At 46.1% G+C, this 20,327-nt stretch overlaps 1 protein-coding gene across 4 annotated transcripts in view; it reads right to left on the reverse strand.

Moving 5' to 3' along the window:
* NCOA1 (nuclear receptor coactivator 1) overlaps positions 1-20,327 on the reverse strand; it is a 270,074-nt gene that overhangs the window by 36,595 nt on the left and 213,152 nt on the right. For 3 of the 4 annotated variants that reach the window (XM_060250341.1, XM_060250332.1, XM_060250361.1), the window contains exons 10-12: positions 18,970-20,296; positions 8,566-8,737; positions 2,192-2,377 (exon numbers count right to left, since the gene is read on the reverse strand). In XM_060250341.1, coding sequence (XP_060106324.1) covers positions 2,192-2,377; positions 8,566-8,737; positions 18,970-20,296 — 1,685 coding nt within the window. The remainder of the gene's footprint in view (positions 1-2,191; positions 2,378-8,565; positions 8,738-18,969; positions 20,297-20,327) is intronic. The other variant, XM_060250351.1, reaches the window with a different exon arrangement.

The following is a 20,327-nucleotide window of genomic DNA, read 5'->3' on the forward strand; positions in this document are numbered from 1 at the left end:
AAGCGTGATCAGTGTCCCTCTTGAATTCTGAGAACTGCCCCATAATGAAACCATGGCTATTTATGGCAACAAGGCACATACCAAGTGAACAGAGTGCCTACACACTAGCGCGACTCATTTCCTCACTCTGAGAGGCCCAAAACTGCTTGAGAGCATCCCAGGGGCATGTGGCTGACCACAGCTGGAGACAGAGTGCTGTGCTAGATGGCCCTTTCATCTTAGTACATACAGATAGCACTTGTGTCTTGTGCTCTCTCTCCCAAGGAAACATGGAACTATAAAGCTTACTAGTTGCAGAAACCAAGCTAAATGCTCAGAGAGGGACATTACCTTATTTCCACACGCAATCATCTTGCGAGTTGCTAAAGCACCTTACGAGGTCTAGCGGGAAAAGATTTTGCAGGGCAAAGCTCACTGGCTAGTCTAGCAGACCTGCTCCTTAACTACTGCCTCTCCACATCCCAGAGTCTTTTCCTTCAGGGCTAGTTTCCAACCAGACATGAGAACAAGCTTCAATCCCTGTCAGCTTTCTGCAGACAATTCCATCTTTTGTTCTGAACATGAGGCTTTGACCCAGCATCTTTTGTGTGATACTGGTGGAGGAGGAGGAGTAGAAGTAAAATTCTTAAAACCCTGTTCTTAGTTCTGTATATTCAGATGTAGATGTCCTGTGGAATTTGTCAGCAGTGGAGTGTATTGCTCACTATTATATAATGCTTGCATGTAGGCCCAAGTGGCATTTTTAAAATGTGTCAAAACTGAATGGTGACTTGATTCAATGGGCTTTATTGCTTGTGCTGCCACAGCTTGGGATTTGCAGGGTTTCAAGATGGTATAGACAGCCTCCATTCTGGTATTTATGCATTTCAGCAGTGGTGCTAGAAGGGTGCAAAAGGAACCTTCTGCTACTTCATCTGAAAAACAGGAAGGTCGCTGTCTCAAACATCATGGCACTGGTGAAAAAGACAGCCTCTGTTCACATGAGCCCAGGACAAACTTCCAATCTTTCTACCTGGTTCTGCTTTCTGTTTCCTCTTTAAGAGAGGTTAGCACAGCTTCAGCCAGTTATTGACGCTTTCTGCAGTAGCTCTATTTCCTATGAACTGGATGACAAGTGAAGAGAGTGCCTTATCATCCCTTCTGCAATTCAGGGGAAAAAATACAAAGTGGGGGCGGGGGGGGGGGATGCGAGGCACAGTGTTTTAGAGGAGCCTTTGGCTGAATGTGGTTTTTACACGGGCTCTTTTAATGGCATTTAGAATGTGGATTTTAATTATTTATTTACTGTTTGGAAGCTGTTTTGAGCTGACATTATAAGAAAGCAAATAAACAAATACTAGCAGATTTAATGCATGTATGAAGTGCCAGAATATTAACCTCCTAACCTTTTGCAATATTCTTGCATGGCACAGAAGAGAAAATCTACTGTGCTGCTGGAAAGTTGATAATGTCTCTAGTTTCTACCCTCAAAGATGCTTTCCTTGCTGCCTCTCAATACAGCTGTCGTCTTCTCTCATTTTGTTAGGGTGAAAAGTTGAGTCAGCAGGCATTGCTTGCATTGCATGTCATGTTGGGCTGACAGGGTTACTCTTTCCTCAGCAAGCTGAGCATGGAATGGGTTAAACCAAGAAGAATGATACAGCACAGTGGATGGGATGTCTACCTTGGAAATGGGAATCCCAGGTTAAAAGGCTTGCTTGGCCATGAAGCTCACTTGCCTGAGTTATTATTTTCTCAGACCAACCTACATCAAAGGGCTGCTGAGTGAATAATACATAGTTCTGTTCATTACAGGGGATTACAGAAACTTTCTGGTGTACTTCCACCATAACAGTTACATTCCTCAGTCAGCCTTCTCCTTGTGGTGCCCTCTCTTAGGATGGGCTGTGCAGCAACAGCTGGGTCACAGGCTTTCTTTCTGGTAGGTCCAGTCCTCTGGATCGGCCTGCCACCGTAAGTGCAGAAAGTGCCTTCACTGGCTGCATTTTGAAAGGCGTGCAGGAAACTTCTATTTCAGAGTGCATTTGGTGGCAGATAAGCTGCTCTGGCAGATTTAGTTGCGGTTTTAATCTGCAAGGTGTTATTTGTTAATATTTTTGTGTCCTTGCAACTTGCCTTACCGGGATATAAATATTTTCAATAAATAAGCATGCACTGGGAAAAGGTGCATCTGTTGACTCTACCTACGTACCTGTGTCAGGCTGGAAAGGGTTTGGTCCTGGTACTGCCCCCCTAGTCTGCTCGGATGGTAACCCAGGATGGGGACTGCTGCCATTTGTTGCAGGGAAAGGTGCTGTCCTGAGCTGAACTGGCTCCATCGAGTTGCAGAACTCGAACGTGGACCGGCCTGCTTGCATTCCTTGCCCGCCATTAACAGCTAGAAATATGAATATAACAGAGAACACAATGCAGTTCAGAGAACAGCAAAAGGATCATGGTAACTTCCTTGGCATTTGGCAGGGCAATTAGCAATGATGTTGAGGAGGGTCAAGAAGGATTTGGTCAAAGTGTACAAATTTGCAATTAAAGTTTAACATGCCCATACAAGACAGCATAGTGTTCTCCTGGTCCCTAGTCTCCTCTTCCACCAATCTTTCCTCTAACAAAGGGGGGGGGGGGGGAGGCAGGTACTGAATAGCCCCAAATTGCCCCAAATTAACAAGATCCAAGTAGGCAGCTGTGTTGGCCGGAGCAGCTGAACAAAGCAGGAGTCAATTTGCACCTTTAAGACCAACTAAGTTTTATTCAGAATGTAATTAACAACTACACGGTTTCAAATAGATGCCTCCATGGCTTGAACTTCCCATATAATCCACCAGAGGGCACTCCTCTCTGAAATCTGTCAGCAAAATTAAATCAATGAAGATTTCTTAACACAATGAAGGGCCACTTGATCCACTGCCACTTGTAGTTACAGGACAGATTGTGAGTCTAAAACACAGATAACCGGTTTTACAGTACAAGCTGAAACCAATTTGGGATAGAAATGCTAATTCAACTTAAAATTTGGTTTATATTGCTAGTTCTGGATGCTCTTTGTTTTGGGGTTTCAAGAAAAAGCAGCTTATAAAACGCCTAATTATAAGAGCCAATTTGGTGTGGTGGTTAAGTGTGCAGTCTTATCTGGGAGAACTGGGTTTGATTCCCCACTCCTCCACTAACACCTGCTATCATGGCCTTGGGTCAGCCATAGCTGAAAGGGCAGCTGCTGTGAGAGCCCTCTCCAGCCCCACCCACCTCACAGGGTGTCTGTTGTGGGGGAGGAAGGTAAAGGAGATTGTGAGCCGCTCTGAGACTCTTCGGAGTGGAGGGCAGGATATAAATCCAATATTATCTTCTTCTAATCTGTCATGTTGCTCTGACCTGGATGGCACTGGCTAGTCCAATCCTGGCAGCTAAGCAGCGTCAGCCCTGTATAGTCCTTGGATGGGAGACCATCATGGAGGTCCAGGACTGCTACACTGAGGCAGGCAATGGCAAACCACCTCTGAATGGGGTCCTATTAAGCTGGCTGCACCCAAACAGCACTTTCTACCACAAGCAACCAGTCATGTCAGTGCTTGCCACCGTTGCTTTGAAAATCATTATGATACCAAATTAAAGGTTGGGTGTTTTTTTTTTAAAAATCTCACAATTGAAAAACAGTCCTGAACAATGTCAGAAACCAGAATTTCAGACTTGTATCACATTTTGGAGATTCATAGAATTTTCTTCAGGCACTCAGTGCTGCATGAATGCTGAATGTCCTGAGGATGAAGTCTCATCCCCCTGCTCTAGCTGCCCAAATTTACCCCACACTGAGCTCTGACAGCAGCTCTGTGGTAGCCTTCTTGGGCTCCAATGTGGTTAAGTGTCACCAACCTTTTCTGAGGAACTTCTGAGCAAAGAACACCTGCAGCTGCCTTAACCTGAGCCAGACCCTTGGTCCATCGAGGTCAGCATTGTCCACACAGACCAGGAGCAGCTCTCCAGTGCCACAGGCTTTCATATCACCTGCTGCCTGATCCTTTTTTTCACTGGAGTTGCCATGGACTGAACCTGGGATCTCCTTCTGCATGGAAAGCTGGTCTTCTCCCACTGAGCCACAGCCCCTCCTCCAAAAATACTCTCCCCCCCCCCCCATCCTTGGCATGTTGCTCCAGTTTGGCCACAAGCCTAAGATGATGGACAAAAAAACCCACCGGAAATGAAGCCTTCAGCTAAGAAGCACAGAGTAAAATCCTGTGAAGTAAAAGCTTTTCTTTAAAATAAAAAGTCCATGGAAAAAAAATTTGGCTATCTTTTCCTGGGTCTTTATGGGGATGCATGAACTACTCTCTGCAGCAGCCTGAAACCTAGCAGAGACTTCTGATCTAATGAATGTGTAGGCTTTTGTGTTTCACAGGGCTCCTTGCCAGGGAGAACATTTTCATGTTACCTTGGAGCCTTATTGAATAGGAGGCGCTCCAGTTAGAGAGAGGGGGAGGAAAGTGATCATCTTACCCATCTTGTAATTCTTGTTTTCTGCAATCAATACAGCATTGACTCCCTATTGTGAGAAATCTTCCGTATCATTATTAATGCACCCTTGTCTTCCCCCCAGGCAATTAAATCCTGTCATAACATGTCACTGACTTCTGAATGGCCTTAATGCCAGGTTTGCTGAAGGCAATGGGTATTTCAGGCTTGGGAATAAAAGTCTTCACAATGCAAATAATAGCCTTGAGTGAAAAGCAGCTGTCTCATGTCTCCTGGGGGCAGAGAGGTGATGGGACAAGTGGTCAATCGGTCCAATTAGGGATCTGACAGTTCCCTTTTCACACCTGCTGATGGCTCCCGCTACTGTCAGAAGACAAAGCCTGCCTCTTAATGCTTCTTGTGTCTGTATAGCTGTCACTCACAAACCTCTCCTGGATTCAGAAATCTCCTCTCCTGACTTAAGGTCTGCTTTCCTGTTCGTGGCTACTGGTGGGGATGTCAAAAGCTCTTGATCCTCCGTTTTAGGTACTTTCTAACAATTACAAAATCCAGTCAACACTTCCTCCCTATTACTGAGTCCTTTTATTGGTCTAGAGCTGCAAGGGGGGCGGAAGTTGATGGTGGGAGGGAGAGATAACTTTATATCAAACCCAACCAAAATAAGAAACTCTGTGCTATAAACATGTTTGTAAAGAGTCACTGCCCAGGCATCTGTGGTAAGCTGGTAAGCAAGGTTCGACCCTGAGTAAGGAAGTTGTGCCAAACTTGCGACTTTTTTCTCCTTCAAAGGCCACAATTAAGTAACTGGACTAGTAACTTCCTTGGACTTATTTACAAGGCTGACTTAATTTACTGAGTTTATACTTAGGATGTGTGGCTGCCAAGCCCAGGGGCACTTAGGCTTGTGGCCAGACTGGAGCAGCAAGCAAGCGAGCTCGACATCTGGTGAAATGTTCACATAGCTGCTTTGCCATAAATCCAGCTTGTAGCTCAGCTCCCAATTTCCTTGCCACACTCTGAGTCTTTAGGAGGAGTGTCGGTCTCTGGCAAGAAAATAAGAGGTTTGAGAGATTACAGGCTGCGGATTCAGCAGACGGGCAGAAAGATGTTGATCATGCAATGGCAAAAGTGCTATAAATGGGTTGCACTGTAGCATTGGGCAATGCGGGTCAGGGTGCAAAATGAGTTGTGCGGCAAAGGAATCTTCTAGCTGCTTGTCGGCATGCCAGACTCAGGCCAAATCCAACTGAACAGCACAAACCACCACTCACATTTGGTTGTGTGAACTGGTACTCGTGTGGATCACAGGACCTCCAGAGAAGGTTGATTTGATGCCCAAGACAGCTGAGGACAAGGAATTGGGGGGGGGGGCTACTCTTTTCCATCTCAGCATAACATCTTGTCCATAATTGAGAGGAAGGAGAAGATAATGTAGACCTGCTTCTGGGGGGTGGGGCACAAGCTTTGCACTGTAAAGTTATTCTCCCTAGTCAAACTGCCCATTTCATGCATCTGATGAGGGAGGTACACTCTTATCTCCCTGCTGCAGTAAACTAGTTAATTCCTGAGACACTGTTATACTTTTTCAATTTATAGAAATTGAGAAACAAATTCTTTGGGGGGGGGTATCTACCATCTGCCACACAAACTAGCAATTTTGTGATTTGATTAACTAAAAACCTTAACCAGGAGTCCCCAGACTAGCTAAGCCTGTAATCACTTGGAATGTGAAGAAGGGGAGTGGGTGCCATTGCAAATCCTAACTTTCCCCTCCCACCATACATTAAAACAAAACTCATTTTCATTAAACAAAGTGATCAGGGGAAAATATTTTAGTTTGTGTAAGAAAACATTACAGTAATAGTTCCTACACCTTGAGTTCCTATAAAGAAAAAAGGTGGCTAGTAAATTGTTGTTGTTGTTTTTTTAAATAGAGTAATTTCCCACACCTACTATTTATCTGATTGAAATAAATTGTGCAGGATGGACTTAAGCATCATTTTCAAGCAGGGCTTTTTTCTGGGGGAATGAAGTGGAATGGAGTTCCAAAACCTCTTTGCGGAAACAGCATTTTCAAAATATGTTTAAAAGTTCATGAGGAGGCTCTTTTCCTTCATTTCCCTTGAGAGTTCCAGCACCACTTTTTCCAGAAAAAAGTCCTGCTTGGTCTCTACAAGATGGGAGACTTTGACAGAAGAATCCAATTGAAACCAACAGTTAGACCTGTGTACAGATATTATAGCATTGGAAAAAGCACAGAAAAGGACATCTAGAATGATTAAAGGGTTGGAACACTTTCCCTATGAAGAAAGGTTAAAGCACTTGAGGGACTCATTATCTTGGAGAAATGATCACTGATGGGTGACATGACAGAGATTTTACAAGATTATGCATGAAATAGGTTAACGTGGAATTAACTGATTAACATGTGGAATTCACTGCCACAGGAGGTGACGGCGGCTACAAGCATAGCCAGCTTCAAGAGGGGATTGGATTAAAATATGGAGCAGAGGTCCATCAGTGGCTATTAGCAACAGTGTGTGTGTGTGTGTGTGTGTGTATATATTGGCCACTGTGTGACACAGAGTGTTGGACTGGATGGCCCATTGGCCTGATCCAACATGGCTTCTCTTATGTTCTTATAGAGAAGGCAGAGAAAGAAGTACTTTTCTCTCTTTCTCACAATACAAGAATTTGCGGGCACTCAATGAAATTGCTGAGCAGTTGGATTAGAACGGATAAAAGAAACTACTTCTTCACCCGAAGAGTGATTAATGCATGGAATTCACAGCCACAAGAGGTGATGGCAGCTACAAGCACAGATGACTTCAAGAGGGGACTGGATAAACATATGGAACAGAGGTCCATCAGCGGCTATTCGCCACAAGTTATAGATGGAACTCTCTGTCTGGGGCAAGTGATGCTCTGTATTCTTGGTGCTTGGTGGTGGCGGGGGGGCAACAGTGGGAGGGCTTCTAGTGTTCTGGCTGCACTGGTGGACCTCCTGATGGCACCTGACTTTTTGGCCACTGTGTGACAGAGTGCTGGACTGGATGGGCCATTGGCTTAATCCAACATGGCTTCTCTTATGCTACATCTGATGGTACAAAGGACATGGCAGGTGCTAGGAGAGTGATCAATAGTCTCTGGCTGAGGATGGGGAAGCATAAATGCTCGGTTCTCCTCTTCCTGTCCTTGTCTCTTTGTGTTCTTCTTGTGATGACTTTCACCTCTCATACTGCAGGGCCCTCCCCACCAGCCTCCTTTCTGCTGGTGGCAGAGCTGCCATTGGGGTAAAGTCCTACCATGGAAAACACATGCCTGTAAGGAAGACACACGGGAGTCAAGCTGCAAATCCAAGCACTTGTGAATCTTGAAGATCTGGCTGGTGTCTGGACTTCATGAAAGATGGCTGTAGCTTGGCTCTCTTCCTTCCATCACCACCTACACCTCTCCATCCTCCCATCACCCTTTAGTACACACCTCAAAGCTGGCTGGAGAAGTGGTCTGGGGTATGGTTAAAGACCAAGCAACTCCAGAGACTAAGAGGAGCAGAGAAAGATGAAGGAAGGAAGGAGTGAGAAAGGTGGCAAAGGAAACATCAGAAAAGGAAAGAGTGTGAATGAGGTGAAACAGGACAAACAGAAGAAGGGAATCCAAAAAAACACAATTACAGATGGGTAATCTGCATTAGCCCAGAGCAGAAAAACTAAAGCAGAATTCCAGTGGCATCAGATTATGATAAAAGAAATTTTGCCACTGGATTCCTGATTTATTTTGAAAAGGACAGCGAAGCAGTGCAGAGAGGGTCAGGAAGCAAGGGAGCACCAGAAAACACAGCAGTGGGTGCCATGCTGATGTGGCCATAAACCCACATGCTACACAGCTGACAAGGTCCACTCAGAATTTTTGTCAAATCAAATTTTGTGAAAAGGGATGAATGGGTACAGGATTCACAGGAAAGCTTCCACCATTATCTTATTCTCAACCAAGAGCTAACCAGGCTCTATCAGATATAGAACTGTAGCATTACGAGCAAATGCCTTGGCATTGTAGAAAGACAGGAAACAGTACCCAGGAATTTAAAAGAAAGGTGTTGGTACATACCGTTCATCCCAGTGGGTGTTCTTGCTGCAGTATTGGGCTGGAGAGAGGAGGGCATGATTTCCGGCTTGCCAGCAAGGCCACTGGTTTCAGTTGTCTCTGGGCCACATAGACCTGGGGGTAGCTGCACTGTTTTCTCCAATGTGGGCAGGATCTGGTCAAGGTCAGATGCAAACTAAAGGAAGAGAGCAAGGACACAGGTAAGTCTTTCAGCTACAGCCAGAAGGAGAATTCAGGGACCAGTGCTAATCCTTCCATCTTGGTGTGGGGCCACAACAGCCTGCGGACTGTGCCTGCAACATTACTAATGATGAGCCACAGAGGAGCACTCTCCAAAACATCCTCTTGAAATCTGGTGTGGCCACACATTCTATGAAGTATTTACAATGAACAACAAATGTGCTGCCCCAAGGGGAAGACACTGATTACCTCCAATAACAAACAACTTGTCATCTGAAAAGGGGGATTGCAGCAATCCTACCCCACTCTTACCACTACCAAGAAGAAAACTGAAAATGATACCCAGTTCTTCAAATAAAGTTTTTCAGGAGTGCTGAAAAAACTGCAAAACCTCTGTATTAGGGGTGAAGGCAGAACTGCACCCCCCCTAAAAAAAAAAACATGTAGCACTGCTGACTCATGTCCCAGCATGTAACAGCACTGCTGTTACGTGGTGTTTTTCTCACCCTCATGCCCCATCATTGGAGAAACATTCAGTTTACCAACAGCACAACTTGAAGCAGGTCAGTTTGGCAAACGGATCTGCAAAAGTTAAAATGGTCTACATTTCCTCCCTAGCTTATCTGTTCATGCATACTATTCCTGGGAGTCTAATGCAAGTTGTTTAACACACTATCACGGGAAGAGGAGGACTTAATATGGGGCTGCCATTTTTCATGTCACATAGGTATCTGTTAGAAAAACATGCAGTTATGCCCAGAGAGTAGGACAAATGCACACATTGTAGGCAATGACAGTGCTTGCATTTTTCTTGATCCTCAGAGGGAAAAACAATAACTTGTCTCCAGCCTCAACAAACTGATGGGTTGTTCCTTCCAAACAGAGCTGCCATTACATGCTACTGCTCCTCATTATGAACTGACCTAAGTCCCGTTGCTTAGGAATGCGTAATCGTATAGAATGTTCAACTTAACTTTCACCTTTTGTTCTCCTCCACAGGTAACTATTTATTGCAAGCAGCACTTAATGAGAAACAACCTTAGAAGTTTTACAGTGGAAGGGCAGAAGTTGCAAAGCAACCCCAAAAGCCTGGGCATAAAGATGGTGTCTGCCTAACAAAGATGGCTTCTCTAACAGTGCTGATGTGCCACACCCAGCACTAGAAGTGAGAAAAAAGATGCCGAGAAAGAACTGGGACCCACAAGTACATCCGCAATGTCCAGTGCAACATCAGAGTACAGAGCACAACTTTAGCAATTGCAAAGGACTGATGAAAGTACACAGAGTGCTTGGAAGAATCAGTGGGGGGTGGGGATCAGATAAGCCCTTTATAATAATGTAACAGAAAGAAAAGTACAGAAGAACTACTCATTACAGTACGATCTTGAAAGCGATAGCACTTCCGGGAGTTGAGAAAGTGAACATCCAGAAATGTCCTGGGAGTGAAAACATTTGCCAGGGGAGATGAGCTTACTTTGAGCAGACACAGTCCCTGTTTGGAAACAAGAGATTTCAGCTCTCACACCCACATAGCAAGATGTTTCAAAGGCTGACTCAGTCTTACAGGCACACAATGGTAACAATTTCAGAATCAGACTCCTGCAGAGCTAGCATAGCCATGTCCACCAGCTGGAGTTTGGCATCCGCCATGTTCGCAAAAACAAATGTGTACATTCTGTTAATGATGGGTGACAAAAACAGGGAAATCAGTTGCTCCTTCTGTACTGTGACATTTCCACTATGGCCTTCAGAGCCTAACAAAAAAATACATGAAATTCACATAACCCTTATGGCTTTTTATACACAGAAGATACATCTAGAGAACAAAAAACGCACCTAGAAGAGCAATTTTGATCAGAGGAGCTGCAGACAGTGTGGAGGAAGTTCTTTTCTCTACTAGTTGCACTTCTGTTCCCAACAGTTTCCCACCTGGCCAGTTTCCTCCCATGGCAATACAAACATAAGAACATAAGAGAAGCCAAGTTGGATCAGGCCAATAGCCCATCCAGTCCAACACTCTGTGTCACACAGTGGCCAAAAAAATTATATACACACACACACATTTATATATACTCTCGGCTTGGCTTCGCGAACGAAGATTTAAGAAGGGTGCAATAGTCCACGTCTGCTGCAGGCTCGCTGGTGGCTGACAAGACCAATGCGGGACAGGCAGGTCCGGCCACAGTGGCTGCAGGGAAAAGTCTGATTTAGGGTTGGTGCTGTAGCAGTGCGATTCTTCCTCAATCTCCTTTTGTCCTCAAGACCAGCTATGCGTGTGTTCTCAAAAGAAGAGACAGCCTGGTGGACGGTGTGCCTCCATGCTTTGCGATCTGAGGCTAGGTCAGACCACTGGTGATGGTTGATGCGACAGGTGCCAAGGGATTTCTTCAAGGAGTCCTTGTACCTCTTCTTTGGTGCCCCTCTATTTCGATGGCCAGTGGAGAGTTCGCCATACAGAGCAATCTTGGGAAGGCGGTGGTTTTCCATCCTAGAAATATGCCCTGCCCAGCGCAGCTGCGTCTTCAACAGCAGTGCCTCGATGCTGGTAACCTCCGCCCGCTTAAGAACTTCAGTGTTGGTCACAAAGTCACTCCAGTGGATGTTGAGGATGGTGCAAAGGCAGCGCTGATGAAAGCGCTCAAGGAGTCGCAGGTGATGACGGTATAAAACCCACGAATCGGAGCTGTAGATGAGGGTTGTCATCACAACCGCTTTGTAAACATTGATCTTTGTGCCTTTTTTCAGATGCTTGTTGCTCCACACTCTTTTGTGCAGTCGGCCAAAGGCACGGTTTGCCTTTGCCAGCCTGTTGTCAATCTCCTTGTCGATCTTAGCATCTGAGGAGATGATGCACCCCAGGTAGCTGAACTGCCGGACTGTCTTCAGAACTGATTCACACACAGTGATGCAGGGAGGGTGATAATCTTCCTGGGGTGCAGGCTGGTGGAGAACTTCTGTCTTCTTCAGACTAACTTCTAGGCCGAATAGCTTGGCAGCCTCTGCAAAGCAGGACGTCATATGCTGCAGAGCTGATACCGAGTGGGAGACGAGTGCAGCATCATCAGCAAACAGTAGCTCTCGGATGAGTTTTTCCATTGTCTTGGAGTGGGCCTTTAGTCGCCTCAGGTTGAACAGGCTGCCATCGGTGCGATAGCGGATGTAGACACCATCGTCATCATCTAGATCTACTGCGGCTCTTTGAAGCATCATGCTAAAGAAGATCGTAAAGAGAGTTGGTGCGAGAACGCAGCCTTGCTTTACACCTGTGCCTATTGGGAAGGTCTCCGAGAGGTCGTTGCAGTGTCTGACTTGGCCTCGCTGGTCTTCGTGTAGCTGGATGATCATGCTGAGGAACCTTGGGGGACATCCTAAACGTTGCAAGATTTGCCACAGGCCTTTCCTGCTAACGGTATCGAAAGGTTTGGTAAGGTCGACAAAAGTCACATACAGAGCCTTGTTCTGTTCCCTGCATTTCTCTTGGAGCTGCCTGAGAACAAATACCATGTCGGTGGTGCTTCTGTTAGCTCTGAAGCCACACTGGCTCTCTGGGAGGAGTTCTTCTGCAATGGCGGGCACCAGTCTGTTCTGGAGTATTCTGGCAAGGATTTTGCCTGCGATGGAGAGCAGGGTTATCCCCCGGTAGTTGGAGCAGTCTGACTTTTCCCCTTTGTTCTTGTATAGGGTGATGATGATTGCATCGCGAAAGTCCTGTGGTAATTTGCCTTGTTCCCAGCAGGTGACAAGTACTTTGTGAAGTGAGCTATGTAGTACTGTGCCCCCATGCTTCCAGATCTCTGGTGGAATTCCATCAACTCCTGCTGACTTGCCACTTTTCAGTTGCTTGATGGCTTTAACAGTCTCTTCTAGAGTGGGGATCTCATCCAACTCTGTTTTCACTGGTTGAAGTGGGGTGAGGTGAATTGCTGAATCTTGAACTACGCGGTTGGCACTGAAGAGAACCTGAAAATACTCCGACCACCGGTTCAATATGGATGCCTTGTCTGTGAGGAGCACTTGGCCGTCTGCACTACGCAAGGGACTCTGAGTCTGATATGATGGACCATATACTGCCTTCAGGGCTTCGTAGAATCCTCTTAAATCACCAGTGTCTGCACACAGCTGGGTTCTCTCAGCAAGCTTGGTCCACCACTCGTTCTGAATGTCTCGAAGCTTGCACTGGAGGTTGCTACATGCAGCGCGAAAGGTTGCTTTTTTCCCAGGACAGGAGGGCTGAGCAAGATGTGCTTGGTAGGCAGATCTCTTTTTCGCCAGTAAATCTTGGATCTCTTGATTGTTCTCATCAAACCAGTCCTTGCTCTTCCTTGTGGAGAACCCGAGGACTTCTTCAGAGATCTGCAGGACGGTAGTTTTTAGGTGTTCCCAGAGTGCTTCTGGAGAAGGGTCTGTGGGGCAACTGGGGTCCTCAATTCTTGACTGGAGTTTTGCCTGGAAGGCAGCTTTAACTTCGGCTGACTGGAGACTGCCAACCTGAAACTTCCTCCGAGGGATACCTCCTCTCCTGGGTGTGGATTTAAAGTGAAGACGGAGATTGCAGCGTACAAGACGATGATCCATAGGACATTCTGCACTGGGCATTACTCGGGTGTGTAAGACATCTCAAAGGTCTCTCTGGCACACCAGAATGTAGTCGATAAGGTGCCAGTGCTTGGACCGTGGGTGCATCCAGGTTGTCTTCAGACTGTTCTTCTGCTGGAAGATAGTGTTGGTGATGGTGAGCTGGTGCTCCGTGCAGAATTCTAGCAGGAGGCGCCCGTTGTCATTGCAGTTGCCAATGCCGTGTTTGCCAAGTACTCCTTTCCAGGCTTCCGAGTCTTTACCTACTCTGGCATTGAAGTCGCCAAGGATGATCACCTTGTCCTCTGTAGGGGTCTTCCGTATGAGGTTGTGTAGATCAGCATAGAACTTGTTCTTTTCTGCAGGATCTGCTTGAAGGGTTGGGGCATACACACTGAAGAGTGTTGCATGCTGCTTGTTTTGAAGTGGGAGGCGCATGGAGATGATGCGATCTGAGTGACCTGTTGGCAGGTTTTTGAGTTTGGAGGCAATGGAGTTCCTGACCATGAAGCCAACGCCAGAAAGGCGGCTCTCAGCCTTTGACTTACCTGACCAGTAGAGGGTATAGCCAGCACCGTGTTCTTGAAGACTACCTTCCTCAGGGAAACGGACCTCACTGAGAGCTGCTATGTCGATATTCAACCTGAGAAGTTCGTGGGCAGGTTGTGTGGCTAACAGCCACTGATGGACCTCTGCTCCATATTTTTATCTAACCCCCTCTTGAAGCTGGCTTTGCTTGTAGCCACCACCACATCCTGTGGCAGTGAATTCCACATGTTAATCACCCTTTGGGTGAAGAAGTACCTCCTTTTATCCGTTCTAACCCGACTGCTCAGCAATTTCATTGAATGCCCACGAGTTCTTGTATTGTGAGAAAGGGAGAAAAGTACTTCTTTCTCTACCTTCTCCATCCCATTCATAATCTTGTAAACCTCTATCATGTCACCCCGCAGTCGACGTTTCTCCAAGCTAAAGAGCCCCAAGCGTTTTAACCTTTCTTCATAGGGAAAGTGTTCCAAACCTTTAATCATTCTAGTTGCCCTTTTCTGCACTTTTTCCAATGCTATAATATCCTTTTTGAGGTTCGGTGACCAGAATTGTACACAGTATTCCAAATGAGACCGCACCATCGATTTATACAGAGGCATTATGATACTGGCTGATTTGTTTTCAATTCCCTTCCTAATAATTCCCAGCATGGCGTTGGCCTTTTTTTTATTGCAATTGCACACTGTCTTGACATTTTCAGTGAGTTATCTACCACGACCCCAAGATCTCTCTCTTAGTCAGTCTCTGCCAGTTCACACTCCATCAACTTGTATTTGTAGCTGGGATTCTTGGCTCCAATGTGCATTACTTTGCACTTGGCCACAATGAACCTCATCTGCCATGTTGACGCCCACTCACCCAGCCTCAACAGATCCCTTTGGAGTTCCTCACAATCCTCTCTGGTTCTCACCACCCTGAACAATTTTAGTGTCATCTGCAAACTTGGCCACTTCATTGCTTACTCTCAACTCCAAATCATTTATGAACAAGTTAAAGAGCATGGGACCCAGTACTGAGCCCCGCGCCACTCCACTGCTTACAGTCCTCCACTGCGAAGACTGCCCATTTATACCCACTCTCTGCTTCCTATTAATTAGCCAGTTTTTGATCCACAAGAGGACCTGTCCTTTTACTCCATGACTCTCGAGCTTACTAAGGAGCCTTTGATGAGGAACTTTATCAAAAGCTTTCTGGAAGTCAAGGTAAACAATATCTATCGGGTCTCCTTTGTCCACATGTTTGTTCACCCCCTCAAAGAAATGTAACAGGTTAGTGAGGCAAGATCTTCCCTTACAGAACCCATGCTGAGTCTTCCTCAATAACTCGTGTTCATCAATGTGCCTACTCATTCTGTCCTTGATAATGGTTTCTACCAACTTTCCTGGTATTGAAGTCAGACTGACTGGCCTGTAACTTCCCGGTTGTCCTCTGGAACTCTTTTTAAAGATGGGGGTGACATTTGCTACCTTCCAGTCCTCAGGAATGGAGGCAGATTTCAATGAAAGATTACAGATTTTTGTCAGGAGATGCACAAGTTCAACTCTGAGTTCTTTCAGAATTCTTGGATGCATGCCATCCGGGCCTGGTGACTTATTAGTTTTTAATTCGTCTATCAGTTGTAGGACCTCTAGCATTTGTGTACAAACATTTGTGTACAAAAGGACTTTTTCAAAAATATACAAGTGTTTGGAACCACCCATAGTGAAAAAAGTGAAAGCAACATGGAATAAAAACACCATTTCACTCATCTACTTCTGCTGCTTCTCTGCTCTGAACTGTTTCACCTAAAACAGCTTCTCTCTAAAACAGAATTGTTTGGGTTGTATTACATATTAGTGTCTAATTTTTAGTTAGGACTATGATGTGCAATGAGATGCAGAGCCTGGTCAGAGAGCATCGGCCAATGAGATCAGGTAATTTTTTCTTGCTTAGTGGGTAAAGCTACCATATAAGTCTTATCCAGCTGCGGGAAGCAGGGTGCCGCTTTGCAGGGAAAGTTTCTGGGGTTGTTTCTGTCCCACCACCGGGATTTGGGTCAGTCAGGATTTTAGGGTCTGTTTTGAAACTGTTTTGCCTGTCTGTCCATGTGTGCCACTCATACCCCACCTATGGGCCAGTATACTAATTATGGGGCCACCAGTGGTAACTAAAGTAAAGGAAAAGGAGGATTGGGAGTAGGGATCTGCAGAAACCCAGCTACTAGTATTTTGAAGTGACAATTAATGCAACTTTTTAAATTTTCACAGCCCCGCTCCAATAAAATTAGTAATCCATAAAAGCTTATCCTGGAATAAAATTTTAAGTCTTTTAATGCCGCAAAACTCCCTTTTAAAATACAGTGTGTGTTAACTTCTGAAATAAAGACAAAACAGATTTGTTATTTGATCTCAGAGGCCGGGTGTTTCATGGCAGGATGCTGCCACTCCTTCCAGAGTCCTAATTACTGTCCCTTCACAAATTAACCTCCTCTGTGCCTGTTTTACCTGCTGCTTTGAGATTCTGCAGCACACTTCTTGAATTGCATGGTGGTTCAACTGCTCACCCTCAACATTTTGCCACCCCAAGCAAATGTTTGGATGGCTTGTGCACCTGAACCAGTCCCACCCTAATACTGCTGGGGACCAGAAATCCATGGCCTGTCCCCCTGCTTGCCTTCTGAGAAGGTAAAGCCCTCCTGTTGTTCTTGAGCAAGAGGAATGCTTGTGCCTTGTCGCTGCTGGGAAGGATAGTTCACTCAATGCACTAGTCCTTTCCTTGCCAGCAAAAGAAGTGCCCTTTAAGTGGCATTGATTTAGGTCGGCTACATCTCATTTGCTCACATTCAAGGTGATCTCTCCCCAAAGATTGAGCTTTCATACTTCTTTCCATATTTATTTAAGTATGGCAGGGAAAACTGCAAAAGACAGCCCTGTCCGCTTAGATTACTTCATCGCTTCTCCTTCAGTCTCTTCGCTGACACAAGATTCCAGATTTAGAAACTCTCCCAACAAAGGGAAAAGACTGAGAAATGTATTTCAGATACAAATGTGATAAACAATAAGGCAATCAGAGGGAAATACAGCAAGAAAATATGGCACTGTTGAATCATCCAGCTTTCAGACTGTTTGCTCTATGTGATGTAATATTTCACTGTGCTGCCTCCAGTTTTGCAACCCTGTTTAATTGTTTGTATTCTATTGTGTTCTGAGTGCAGTATTCTCTAATTCTGTGACCCAGTTTTACTGTATTGTCAGTTCTATGTACTGCATTGTTCTTACTGCATCGTTTTCTATTGTGTAATTTGGCTTTAATCTCAGGCACTTCCACATGGGTTATCTGCCCCAAATCAATGCTTTCAGGAAGTAGGCTTTTTTTCCTGTTTCCCCACAGCATTGTGGTGCATTTGTGCACTACCTGGGATTTTGTTGGCTTATCTCCAATGTTTATCAAACCTGTTTTGCTCTGACGTTTTGGGAAAGATCATAGTAAACACTTGGATGACCGCTGTGTGGGTGTGAAATTTTGGATTTTCCCACCTACATGGCAGCCATTTTCTTTAACCCTGTTCTTGTGACCATTTCTCTTCAAATTTCCCAAATCAGGTTGATGCAAGTAATGGTTAGTTGTGCAACAGCTGAGATGGGAGACCACTACAAAGTTCACTAGAAAACCTCAGCTATTCTGTGAATTCTAGGATTGACAAAGTAGGTTTTGCAAAACACATGACCACCTAAGTCAAAGCACAGCTCCTTGCAAGCTCTAAATTCCTTTCCAAGATACAGTCAGAAACTGAATGTGCTTCTTAAAAGCAACATTCAGAACTCCCAGCCTATTCTGATCCACATGGCTGGAACTAGTCAGGAAGTTCATATAGTATGCTTGGCTGCCTTTTCTGCTGTGTATCTGAGGGATGGATAGTCCCCAAGGTCATTTTCCAAAGACACTACTTTGATTCCTGGTTTAGCGCTGCAACCCAAGTTGAAGCAGGGGAAACTGACTTTCTGCTGTGCCCAAAGAGAATAAATTTAAAACTGCCTACCAGAGCAGTACTTGGCACAGTAGCTTTGTCCTCCAAACAAGAATTATTTGCTTCCCATCTCTTACAGCCTAAAGACAAGGTGGCCAGGCAACAGGGTGGAGGAGGAGAGGAGAATCACCAAGGTATCCAAGGAGGGAGCAGAGCAGCTGATGGATGCCATCAGAAATAAACTATTTGGGTGGCTATTCACACACAGGATTCCGTAAACTCAGCAGCCCATTTCGACACAAATCTATAAGTGGGCTATCTGGCTTGTTCTTGAATGTCAAGTTCTGTCTGGCCTATTCCATAAAAAGGATTAACAGCCTTATCTGTGTTGTCATCTTCCCTGATGTTCTTTTAAAGGGGAGGCACTCTTCTATTCATAGGCATTGACAATGAATATTTATATACCAAAATCTTTCGTGCAGGGATCTATTGTCATTAAATGGCTCTATTACAAATAGAGATCAGGCTTCCTTGAAATCACCAATCCCCAGCCATCAAATGGAAAGGAGACTGAAAATGCCCTCTGAGATGCTTAGTCCACTTGTGTCAGAACTGGCTCCCAAGTTTAGGAAATACAAACAGTTCAGGAGCTCCTGCAAATAGCTTTTATCTGGTGGACCCAGGGAGGTTTCATAAAACATTCTCTCCCCTTCCCCTGCACCCCAATTCAAGATTTACCGTCCAGCTCACTAGTCTATTTAAACCCACCAAAATGAATGTAAGAAAGCCCAACAGGATGAGGCCAAGTGCTCCCATTCCTCTCAGGTATTTGGCCAAGAACCAACATTTTCACAGGACACATACTGTCATTTTTTAGCACTCCCCCCTCACCCCCAGGGAAATGCCTGCCTCTGGACTCTGCATGATAAAGGCAATGGAAAAAATAAACATTCTTGTTCTTCTTTTTCAGGTATCCCTGTCAGTCCATGAGCCTCAGGCTAAACTTAAATACTTTTGCTCACCTTAATGGACATACTGGCTCTCGTGGATGCAAATGGTAATGTGTGAACAGTCCCAGGAGTGCATTTTGAGCACACCTATCAAAGCTCACTGAGCTGTGATCTTATAAGGAAGGGCCTCTCAACAGAAACACCTACCTGGCCTTGCTGCTGCAGCTTCACATCCTCCTGAGCAGGGGGCTTTGTTAGTGAGGCTGGAGCTACACTGCAGGGGTCCATTTGGTCTGTTTGTTCTTTCACCTTCACATCATCCAGGCTTAAGGAGGGATTGGCTGCCAGTTCTTTCTCGTCTTTGTCGAGGAGGTAGCGGAGAAGCCGATGGTCCTTCGAATCCTTCTTCTTCGCAGCATCTGACTCCAGTCTCATGTCGGGAGTCTCTGGGGTCTGGGTCTGCGGTGTGGCGGTAGCAGTGGTTCCGCCAGGCACACTGTCCTTCTTGTCATGCTCCATGGAGAGGGTAGAAATGTCAGAAGGACTGCCCTCCTGGAGGAGTCGGTGCAAGATCTTGTGCCGCTCTGTGAGTGAGCTGTGAGAGGAGGGGCATGCGCCGCCCGCAGGATTCCCGGAGGCCCCCGTGCAAGACAAGGGTTCTTTGCAGCTGGTGTCTGCATCCGCGTGCCGTAACTGCTCCTGCGCCGTGGTAGCCAGGAGCTGAACTAGCTTGTGACTGGGGGCCTGAGGGCACTTGCTGTCACCCTCCGAGTGTCTCTCACTGCTATGCAACAATCCCGATTCCAAGGGCTTGCTCTCATTCAGACCACTGTCAGAATGAATCATGTCGCACAGGATGGAGTTGATCTCCTTGCTGTCTTTTGGCTCAGTCTTTATGGGCTGCATGCCCATTCGGCTGGGCGAGTTCTGGTTGCTCAGCTGCCGCAGGACAGGAGGGGGTGTGGAGTAGCCCATGGGGGGACTGGGCCCTTCAGTCATCCCCTGCATGGAGTTTAATGGGGTTCCCGGGAAAGGCCTGTTGTTGACCGCACTGCTGGCACTATAGTTGCCCACCATGCCCACCGGGGAGTGTGTGGTAGGCATAGTGGGGGAGAAAGGGTTGCTTGGCACTCTAGGCCTATGGACCAGTCCGGGGCTTACCCGATGCCTGGGAGACATGAACTGTGTCGGGGTGACCCCTGGGCTGTTCAGGGGGGAACTGTTGAGGTTCATCGGATGGTTACTGTTCTGAGGACCAGCCTGTCCTTGGCTTAAGGCAACATTAGCTCCCATCTGGCTCCCAGGTGAACATCCAAAACTGGGCTGGCTGGTGGCAATGTTGCTGTTACCATGCAGACTGGACCCAGGTGGGTGGCTCATGCTGGTTGTTAACATGCTACCATTGGTGGGAGGGAGAGTAGAGGGCAGGGCCATGCCTTGTCCTGGAGAGATGCTGGGGTTCAGCGAGGGACTGACGCGGGAAAGCGGCACTCCAGAGTTAGTGTTGTCTTGAGGTGACAGCGCACTGTGTTCTCTGGGTCAAGAAGAAAAAAAAAAGAGGTGAT

This window comes from Heteronotia binoei, chromosome 1 (assembly GCF_032191835.1).
Source record: "Heteronotia binoei isolate CCM8104 ecotype False Entrance Well chromosome 1, APGP_CSIRO_Hbin_v1, whole genome shotgun sequence".
NCBI classification, from domain to species: Eukaryota; Metazoa; Chordata; class Lepidosauria; order Squamata; family Gekkonidae; genus Heteronotia; species Heteronotia binoei.